The sequence below is a fragment of the Hyla sarda genome, chromosome 9 (assembly GCF_029499605.1).
Source record: "Hyla sarda isolate aHylSar1 chromosome 9, aHylSar1.hap1, whole genome shotgun sequence".
NCBI lineage: Eukaryota > Metazoa > Chordata > Amphibia > Anura > Hylidae > Hyla > Hyla sarda.
The window spans coordinates 5067598-5080318 of NC_079197.1; the positions used below are offsets into that span (position 1 = coordinate 5067598).

General features: G+C 35.7%; 2 protein-coding genes across 4 annotated transcripts in view; one reads left to right on the top strand and one right to left on the bottom strand.

Annotated features, from left to right (window-relative positions):
• Positions 1–12721, bottom strand: part of LOC130290572 (transcription termination factor 1-like) — a 234798-nt gene that overhangs the window by 206746 nt on the left and 15331 nt on the right. The window lies entirely within an intron of this gene.
• Positions 1–12721, top strand: part of BARHL1 (BarH like homeobox 1) — a 39333-nt gene that overhangs the window by 13824 nt on the left and 12788 nt on the right. For all 3 annotated transcript variants that reach the window (XR_008847633.1, XM_056538406.1, XM_056538407.1), the window contains exon 2: positions 7468–7690. Coding sequence is in view for 2 of the 3 variants with exons in the window: in XM_056538406.1 (XP_056394381.1) it covers positions 7468–7690 (223 nt within the window). In the remaining variant the exon portion in view is untranslated. The remainder of the gene's footprint in view (positions 1–7467; positions 7691–12721) is intronic.

Genomic DNA, 12721 nt, shown 5'->3' on the forward strand with positions numbered 1-12721 from the left:
CAGCAGGATATACACTGCCTCACCATAATATCACTATATATACACGGCCTGTATACAGTAGGATATACACTGCCTCATCATAATATCATTATATACACAGTCTGTATACAGCAGGATATACACTGCCCCATCATATCATTATATACACGGCCTGTATACAGCAGGATATACACTGCCCCATCATAATATCATTATATACACAGTCTGTATACAGCAGGATATACACTGCCCCATCATAATATCATTATATACACGGCCTGTATACAGCAGGATATACACTGCCCCATCATATCATTATATACACGGCCTGTATACAGCAGGATATACACTGCCCCATCATATCATTATATACACAGCCTGTATACAGCTGGATATACACTGCCTCATCATATCATTATATACACAGCCTGTATACAGCAGGATATACACTGCCTCATCATATCATTATATACACGGCCTGTATACAGCAGGATATACACTGCCCCATGATAATATCACTATATATACACAGCCTGTATACAGCAGGATATACACTGCCCCATCATAATATCATTATATACACGGCCTGTATACAGCAGGATATACACTGCCCCATCATAATATCACTATATACACGGCCTGTATACAGCAGGATATACACTGCCTCATCATAATATCATTATATACACTGCCTGTATACAGCAGGATATACACTGCTCCATCATAATATCATTATATACACGGCCTGTATACAGCAGGATATACACTGCCCCATCATAATATCACTATATATACACGGCCTGTATACAGCAGGATATACACTGCCCCATCATAATATCACTATATACACGGCCTGTATACAGCAGGATATACACTGCCCCACCATAATATCACTATATGTACACGGCCTGTATACAGCAGGATATACACTGCCCCATCATACTATCACTATATATACACAGCCTGTATACAGCAGGATATACACTGCCTCATCATAATATCATTATATACAGCCTGTATACAGCAGGATACACACTGCCCCATCATAATATCATTATATACACAGCCTGTATACAGCAGGATATACACTGCCCCATCATAATATCACTATATACACGGCCTGTATACAGCAGGATATACACTGCCCCATCATAATATCACTATATACACGGCCTGTATACAGCAGGATATACACTGCCCCATCATATCATTATATACACGGCCTGTATACAGCAGGATATACACTGCCCCATGATAATATCACTATATATACACGGCCTGTATACAGCAGGATATACACTGCCCCATCATAATATCACTATATATACACAGCCTGTATACAGCAGGATATACACTGCCTCATCATAATATCATTATATACACGGCCTGTATACAGCAGGATATACACTGCCCCATCATAATATCACTATATACACAGCATGTATACAGCAGGATATACACTGCCCCATCATATCATTATATACACGGCCTGTATACAGCAGGATATACACTGCCCCATCATAATATCACTATATACACAGCCTGTATACAGCAGGATATACACTGCCCCATCATATCATTATATACACGGCCTGTATACAGCAGGATATACACTGCCCCATGATAATATCACTATATATACACGGCCTGTATACAGCAGGATATACACTGCCCCATCATAATATCACTATATACACAGCCTGTATACAGCAGGATATACACTGCCCCATCATAATATCACTATATATACACAGCCTGTATACAGCAGGATATACACTGCCTCATCATAATATCATTATATACACAGCCTGTATACAGCAGGATATACACTGCCTCATCATAATATCATTATATACACGGCCTGTATACAGCAGGATATACACTGCCTCATCATAATATCATTATATACACGGCCTGTATACAGCAGGATATACACTGCCCCATCATAATATCACTATATATACACAGCCTGTATACAGCAGGATATACACTGCCTCATCATAATATCATTATATACACAGCCTGTATACAGCAGGATATACACTGCCCCATCATAATATCATTATATACACAGCCTGTATACAGCAGGATATACACTGCCTCATCATAATATCATTATATACACAGCCTGTATACAGCAGGATATACACTGCCCCATCATATCATTATATATACACAGCCTGTATACAGCAGGATATACACTGCCCCACCATAATATCACTATATATACACGGCCTGTATACAGCAGGATATACACTGCCTCATCATAATATCATTATATACACAGTCTGTATACAGCAGGATATACACTGCCTCATCATAATATCATTATATACACGGCCTGTATACAGCAGGATATACACTGCCCCATCATAATATCACTATATATACACGGCCTGTATACAGCAGGATATACACTGCCCCATCATATCATTATATACACGGCCTGTATACAGCAGGATATACACTGCCCCATGATAATATCACTATATATACACGGCCTGTATACAGCAGGATATACACTGCCCCATCATAATATCACTATATACACAGCCTGTATACAGCAGGATATACACTGCCCCATCATAATATCACTATATATACACAGCCTGTATACAGCAGGATATACACTGCCTCATCATAATATCATTATATACACAGCCTGTATACAGCAGGATATACACTGCCTCATCATAATATCATTATATACACGGCCTGTATACAGCAGGATATACACTGCCTCATCATAATATCATTATATACACGGCCTGTATACAGCAGGATATACACTGCCCCATCATAATATCACTATATATACACAGCCTGTATACAGCAGGATATACACTGCCTCATCATAATATCATTATATACACAGCCTGTATACAGCAGGATATACACTGCCCCATCATAATATCATTATATATACAGCCTGTATACAGCAGGATATACACTGCCTCATCATAATATCATTATATACACAGCCTGTATACAGCAGGATATACACTGCCCCATCATATCATTATATATACACAGCCTGTATACAGCAGGATATACACTGCCCCACCATAATATCACTATATATACACGGCCTGTATACAGCAGGATATACACTGCCTCATCATAATATCATTATATACACAGTCTGTATACAGCAGGATATACACTGCCTCATCATAATATCATTATATACACGGCCTGTATACAGCAGGATATACACTGCCCCATCATAATATCACTATATATACACGGCCTGTATACAGCAGGATATACACTGCCCCATCATATCATTATATACACGGCCTGTATACAGCAGGATATACACTGCCTCATCATAATATCATTATATACACAGCCTGTATACAGCAGGATATACACTGCCCCATGATAATATCACTATATATACACGGCCTGTATACAGCAGGATATACACTGCCCCATCATAATATCACTATATATACACAGCCTGTATACAGCAGGATATACACTGCCCCATCATAATATCATTATATACACGGCCTGTATACAGCAGGATATACACTGCCTCATCATAATATCACTATATATACACAGCCTGTATACAGCAGGATATACACTGCCCCATCATAATATCATTATATACACGGCCTGTATACAGCAGGATATACACTGCCCCATCATAATATCATTATATACACGGCCTGTATACAGCAGGATATACACTGCCTCATCATAATATCATTATATACACAGCCTGTATACAGCAGGATATACACTGCCCCATGATAATATCACTATATATACACGGCCTGTATACAGCAGGATATACACTGCCCCATCATAATATCACTATATATACACAGCCTGTATACAGCAGGATATACACTGCCCCATCATAATATCATTATATACACGGCCTGTATACAGCAGGATATACACTGCCCCATCATAATATCATTATATATACACGGCCTGTATACAGCAGGATATACACTGCCCCATCATACTATCACTATATATACACGGCCTGTATACAGCAGGATATACACTGCCTCATCATAATATCATTATATATACACAGCCTGTATACAGCAGGATATACACTGCCTCATCATAATATCATTATATACACGGCCTGTATACAGCAGGATATACACTGCCCCATCATAATATCATTATATACACGGCCTGTATACAGCAGGATATACACTGCCCCATCATGATATCATTATATACACAGCCTGTATACAGCAGGATATACACTGCCTCATCATAATATCATTATATACACGGCCTGTATACAGCAGGATATACACTGCCCCATCATGATATCATTATATACACAGCCTGTATACAGCAGGATATACACTGCCCCATCATAATATCATTATATACACGGCCTGTATACAGCAGGATATACACTGCCCCATCATGATATCATTATATATACACGGCCTGTATACAGCAGGATATACACTGCCCCATCATGATATCATTATATATACACGGCCTGTATACAGCTGGGAGAACAGAACAGAGCGGATTATGTGCTTCTGCACTATAAACTGACTATTTCATAATAATTATAATAATAATATTTTTTTTGCAATTTTACATAGGACTGCAGGTGACATCTATGTAAACACAGAATACAAATTCAGGACCGCTACATCTGTATGATCGCGATCTGTTATATACTTCATGTTCGGTGTCCTGAGAAGGACCTGCTCCATATACTGAACATGCAGGGGTGCAGGAGAGCTGAGCTTGTCCTTCGGCACCATGTGCTTACATAGGACTGCAAATAAAAGAGATCCGAACAACCAAGCCAGCACTACTACATCTATGCTGCGCACAACACTATATCTATATCTATATATATCAGGGTTTCTCAAACAGGGTGCCTCCAGCTGTTGCAAAACTACAACTCCCAGCATGCCCGGACAGCCAAAGGCTTTCCGGGCATGCTGGGAGTTGTAGTTTTGCAACAGCTGGAAGCATCCTGGTTGGGAAACACTGGTATAAGGTGTAATTATATTAATCTAAAATCATTGAACTATTATAATTTGTACTTATTTATGGTATAATTATATAAATATATAACATTAAATTATTATAGTCTGTACCTAAATCATTTATGGTATAACTATATTAATTTATAACATTAAACTATTATAATTTGTACTTTATATATTTAAGGTATAACTATAATAATATCACTTTAAATGATTATAATCTATACTTTATATATTTATGGTATAACTATAATAATCTATACTTTATATATTTATGATATAACTATAATAATGTATAACATTAAACCATTATAATCTGTACTTTATATATTTATGATATAATTATAATAATCTGTACTTTATATATTTATGATATAACTATAATAATGTATAATACTGAACCATTATAATCTCTACTTTATATATTTATGATATAACTATAATAATCTATAATATTAAACCATTATAATCTCTACTTTATATATTTATGGTATAACTATAATAATCTATACTTTATATATTTATGATATAACTATAATAATCTATACTTTATATATTTATGGTATAACTAGAATAATCTGTACTTTATATATTTATGGTATAACTATAATAATCTGTACTTTATATATTTATGATATAACTATAATAATCTATAATACTGAACCATTATTATCTATACTTTATATATTTATGATATAACTATAATAATCTATAACATTAAACCATTATAATCTCTACTTTACATATTTAAGGTATAACTATAATAATATCACTTTAAATGATTATAATCTATACTTTATATATTTATGATATAACTATAATAATCTATAACATTAAACCATTATAATCTCTACTTTATATATTTATGGTATAACTATAATAATCTATACTTTATATATTTATGGTATAACTATAATAATCTATACTTTATATATTTATGATATAACTATAATAATCTATAATATTAAACCATTATAATCTCTACTTTATATATTTATGGTATAACTATAATAATCTATACTTTATATATTTATGGTATAACTATAATAATCTATACTTTATATATTTATGGTATAACTATAATAATTAATACTTTATATATTTATGGTATAACTATAATAATCTATACTTTATATATTTATCGTATAATTATAATAATCTATACTTTATATATTTATGGTATAACTATAATAATCTATACTTTATATATTTATGGTATAACTATAATAATTTATACTTTATATATTTATGGTATAACTATTATAATCTATTCTTTATATATTTATGGTATAACTATAATAATCTATAACACTGAAAGATTATAATCTATACTTTATATATTTATGGTATAACTATAATAATCTATACTTTATATATTTATGGTATAACTATAATAATCTGTACTTTATATATTTATGGTATAACTATAATAATCTATACTTTATATATTTATGGTATAACTAGAATAATCTATACTCTATATATTTATGGTATAACTATAATAATCTATACTTTATATATTTATGGTATAACTATAATAATCTATACTTTATATATTTATGGTATAACTATAATAATCTGTACTTTATATATTTATGGTATAACTAGAATAATCTATACTCTATATATTTATGGTATAACTATAATAATCTATACTTTATATATTTATGGTATAACTATAATAATTTATACTTTATATATTTATGGTATAACTATAATAATCTATACTTTATATATTTATGGTATAACTATAATAATCTATACTTTATATATTTATGGTATAACAATAATAATTTATACTCTATATATTTATGGTATAACTAGAATAATCTATACTCTATATATTTATGGTATAACTATAATAATCTATAACATTAAACCATTATAATCTCTACTTTCCATGTGATCTATAAACACTAGAGGACGATTATAACTCATAACACTGAACATTTATAACCTGTGTATTTGTATATATATTTATATTATTTATATGTGATTTATACACGCAGCTTTTATCATCTGTACTAAATCACTATTATAAACTATGACAATCTGTGCTTTATATATAATGGATCACACATGACATGTGCTAATATTTACAATAATAGTGCTGTGTTCTAGAGCAGTGTTTCCCAACCAGGGTGCCTCCAGCTGTTGCAAAACTGTAATTCCCAGCATGCCCGGGCATGCTGGGAGTTGTAGTTTTGCAACAGGAACAGGAAAAGACAATCCTTAGCTCATTGTTTCCCAACCAGGATGCCTCCAGCTGTTGCAAAACTACAACTCCCAGCATGCCCGGACAGCCGTTGGCTGTCCGGGCATGCTGGGAATTGTAGTTTTGCAACAGCTGGAGGCACCCTGGTTGAGAAACAATGTTCTGGAGGATATCCCTCCATTACTCTTCATTAAAACCTGCGATACTATTAATTGTCGTAGCGGTTATTAGCGACTAATCGTTATAATGAACAGTCCTTGTTTGTGTTGATTGATGTTGCAGTAAAGGAGGAGGGGGAGCGGGAAATCTCCAGCTCCAGGGATAGCCCCCCGGTCCGGCTGAAGAAGCCCCGCAAGGCCCGCACCGCCTTCACCGACCACCAGTTGGCGCAATTGGAGCGTAGCTTCGAGAGGCAGAAATACCTGAGTGTGCAGGACAGGATGGAGCTGGCGGCCTCACTCAACCTCACCGACACCCAGGTGAAGACCTGGTACCAGAACCGCAGGTCAGTGCACACTATGCGACATTTCTAAAGAAAGCTGTACACAGACTTAGGCTGCATTCACATCTCGTTTTTGCCACACGGTCCCCGTATCAGGTTTTTTGTAAAAAAAAACGTATGTCTCAAAACTGGACTGAACCATATATATACCTCTGTACGGTTTGAAAACGGCTCCATACGGTTTGGTTTCGTTTTTATGTTTGTCTTTAATTAAATAAAGTTCTTCTTGTTCTATTTGTGGGAAGAAGAAAACGGCTCCATACGGTTTGGTTTCGTTTTTATGTTTGTCTTTAATTAAATAAAGTTCTTCTTGTTCTATTTGTGGGAAGAAGAAAACGGCTCCATACGGTTTGGTTTAGTTTTTATGTTTGTCTTTAATTAAATAAAGTTCTTCTAGTTCTACTTGTGGGAAGAACTTTCGGCGTGCACTGCGCATGTGCAAACTGCAAAACCGTATTGTGCAAACCGGATGAAACCGTACGCACATACGGTTCAGTACGGTTCCCATAGACCACCATTTAAAAAAAACGTATACGGGTTGTATCCGGTTTTTCACCCGGACATAAAACCGTAGTACACTATAGTTTTGTGTACGGGGAAAAAAACCGGATAAAAACTAAAATGATGCACAACGTACACAACCGGATGCTACGGTTGGCATACCGTTTTCTATGAAGTGTCTATACATTCGGTTTGCAATACGGTTCCATACGTTTTTTTCACTGAAACCGGAAACGGGAACCGTATTGCAAAAACGAGATGTGAATGCAGCCTTATTGTTGACACAACGGGAGGGCAATGAAAACGCAGCAAAAGCACCAGCTCCAGGGCACAACCTCTACCATATAACAATGCATTATCTATTACCGCATCTCAGTGATTTACCTGACTACAAAACCGACGACAGGCGCAGGAACAGCGCCCAATCCAAAACTGAGCGCAAATCACAATTACAAAATCACCCCAACCCCTGGGAGTTGTAGTTTTGCAACAGCTGGAGACAGGGTTGGGAGGACACAGATAAGCCATCCTACCTGTATTACACCGAAATTCATCCCCCTATAGAGCCGACACCAGACCAAAACCTGTGTCAAGTGCACAAAATCATCAGATGTAGTAATGTAAAGGGAGCATATAATACTGCTATATACAGGTAGCTTTATCATCAGATGTAGTAATATAAAGGGAGCATATAATACTGCTATATACGGGTAGCTTTATCATCAGATGTAGTAATATAAAGGGAGCATATAATGCTGCTATATACAGGTAGCTTTATCATCAGATGTAGTAATGTAAAGGGAGCATATAATGCTGCTATATACAGGTAGCTTTATCATCAGATGTAGTAATGTAAAGGGAGCATATAATGCTGCTATATACAGGTAGCTTTATTATCAGATGTAGTAATGTAAAGGGAGCATATAATACTGCTATATACAGGTAGCTTTATCATCAGATGTAGTAATGTAAAGAGAGCATATAATGCTGCTATATACAGGTAGCTTTATCATCAGATGTAGTAATGTAAAGGGAGCATATAATGCTGCTATATACAGGTAGCTTTATCATCAGATGTAGTAATGTAAAGGGAGCATATAATACTGCTATATACAGGTAGCTTTATCATCAGATGTAGTAATGTAAAGGGAGCATATAATGCTGCTATATACAGGTAGCTTTATCATCAGATGTAGTAATGTAAAGGGAGCATATAATGCTGCTATATACAGGTAGCTTTATCATCAGATGTAGTAATGTAAAGGGAGCATATAATGCTGCTATATACAGATAGCTTTATCATCAGATGTAGTAATGTAAAGGGAGCATATAATGCTGCTATATACAGGTAGCTTTATTTAGTTGTATAGACCAGTATGGTAAAATGTCCAGGAGGTGAATAGCGCTAGGGCAGTTCTTAGAGTGACAATCATGCATTGGCTACATGTTCTAAGGGTGAGGAACATGTTATAGGGATAAGGGACATGTTATAGGGATAAGGGACATGTTATAGGGATAAGAGACATGTTATAGGGATAAGGGACATGTTATAGGGATAAGGGACATGTTATAGGGATAAGGGACATGTTATAGGGATAAGGGACATGTTATAGGGATAAGGGACATGTTATAAGGATAAGGGACATGTTATAGGGATAAGGGACATGTAAGGATAAGGAACATGTTATAGGGATAAGGGACATGTTATAGGGATAAGGGACATGTTATAAGGATAAGGGACATGTTATAGGGATAAGGAACATGTTATAGGGATAAGGGACATGTTATAGGGATAAGGGACATGTTATAGGGATAAGAGACATGTTATAAGGATAAGGAACATGTTATAACGATAAGAGACATGTTATAAGGGATAAGAGACATGTTATAAGTATAAGGAACATGTTATAAGCATAAGGGACATGTAAGGATAAGGGACTTGTTATAAGGATAAAAGACATGTTATAAGGATATGGGACATGATATAAGGATAAGAGGCTTGTTATATGGGATAAGGAACATGTTATAAGGATAAGGGACATGTTATAAGGGACATGTTATAAGGATAAGGGACATGTTATAAGGATAAGGGACATGTTATATGGGATAAGGAACATGTTATAAGGATAAGGGACATGTTATATGGGATAAGGAACATGTTATAAGGATAAGGGACATGTTATAAGGGACATGTAAGGATAAGGGACATGTTATAAGGATAAGGGACAGGTTATAAGGGACATTTTATAATAATACGGGACATGTTATAAGGGACATGTTATAAGGGACATGTTATAAGGATAAGAGACATGTTATAAGGATACGGGACATGTTATAAGGGACATGTTATAAGGATACAGGACATGTTATAGGGGACATGTTATAAGGATACGGGACATGTTATAAGGGACATGTTATAAGGATACGGGACATGTTATAAGGGACATGTTATAAGGATAAGGGACATGTTATAAGGTTAAGGGACATGTTATAAGGGACAAGTTATAAGGATAAGGGACATGTTATAAGGTTAAGGGACATTTTATAAGGGACATGTTATAAGAATAAGAGACTTGTTATAACATGCCCCTTATCACATGTCTCTTATTCTTATAACATGTCCCTTATAACATGTCCCGTATCCTTATAACATGTCACTTATAACATGTCCCGTATCCTTATAACATGTTCCCTATAACATGTCCCGTATCCTTATAACATGTCCCTTATAACATGTCCCTTATCCTTATAACATGTCCCTTATCCTTATAACATGTCCCTTATAACATATCCCTTATCCTTATAACATGTCCCTTATCCTTATAACATGTCCGTTATCCTTATAACATATCCCTTATCCTTATAACATATCCCTTATCCTTATAACAAGTCCCTTATCCTTATTACATGTCCCTTATAACATGCTCCTTATCCTTATAACATATCCCTTATCCTTATAACATGTCCCTTATCCTTATAACATGTCTCTTATTCTTATAACATGTCCCTTATCCTTATAACATGCCCCTTATCACATGTCCCTTATTCTTATAACAAGTCTCTTATTCTTATAACAAGTCCCTTATCCTTATAACATGTCCCTTATCACATGTCCCTTATTCTTATAACATGCCCCTTATAACATGTCCCATATTATTATAAAATGACCCTTATAACCTGTCCCTTATCCTTATAACATGTCCCTTATCCTTACATGTCCCTTATAACATGTCCCTTATCCTTACATGTCCCTTATAACATGTCCCTTATAACATGTCCCGTATCCTTATAACATGTCACTTATAACATGTCCCTTATCCTTATAACATGCCCCTTATCACATGTCCCTTATTCTTATAAGGATAAGGGACATGTTATAAGGGACATGTTATAAGTGGCATGTTATAAGGATACGGGACATGTTATAAGGGACATGTTATAAGTGACATGTTATAAGGATAAGGGACATGTTATAAGGGACATATAAGGATAAGGGACATGTTATAAGGATAAGGGACAGGTTATAAGGGACATTTTATAATAATACGGGACATGTTATAAGGGGCATGTTACAAGAATAAGGGACATGTGATAAGGGGCATGTTATAAGGATAAGGGACATGTTATAAGGGACATGTTATAAGGATAAGGGACATGTTATAATAATAAGAGACTTGTTATAAGAATAAGGGACATGTGATAAGGGGCATGTTATAAGGTTAAGGGATATGTTATAAGGATAAGAGACATGTTATAAGGATAAGGGATATGTTATAAGGATAAGAGACATGTTATAAGGATAAGGGACATGTTATAAGGATAAGGGACATGTTATAAGGATAAGGGACATGTTATAAGGATAAGGGACATGTTATAAGGATAAGGAATATGTTATAAGGATAAGGGGCATGTTATAAGGGACATGTTATAAGGATAAGGGACTTGTTATAAGGATAAGGGACTTGTTATAAGGATAAGGGATATGTTATAAGGATAAGGGATATGTTATAAGGATAACGGACATGTTATAAGGATAAGGGATATGTTATAAGGATAAGGCATATGTTATAAGGATAAGGGACGTGTTATAAGGATAAGGGGCATGTTATAAGGATAAGGGACATGTTATAAGGGACATGTTATAAGGATAAGGGACATGTTATAAGGATAAGGGACTTGTTATAAGGATAAGGGATATGTTATAAGGATAAGGGATATGTTATAAGGATAACGGACATGTTATAAGGATAAGGGATATTGTTACGCCGAGCGCTCCGGGTCCCCGTTCCTCCCCGGAGCGCTCGCCTCATCTTCGTTGTTGCAGCGCCCCGGTCAGATCCACTGACCGGGTGCGCTGCGGTCCCGCCTTCAGCCGGGGTGCGATTCGCGATGCGGGTAGCGCCCGCTCGCGATGCGCACCCCGGTCCCCGTACCTGACTCGCTCTCCCTCGGTCCTGTCCCGGCGCGCGCGGCCCCGCTCCCTAGGGCGCGCGCGCGCCGGGTCTCTGCGATTTAAAGGGCCAGTGCACCAAT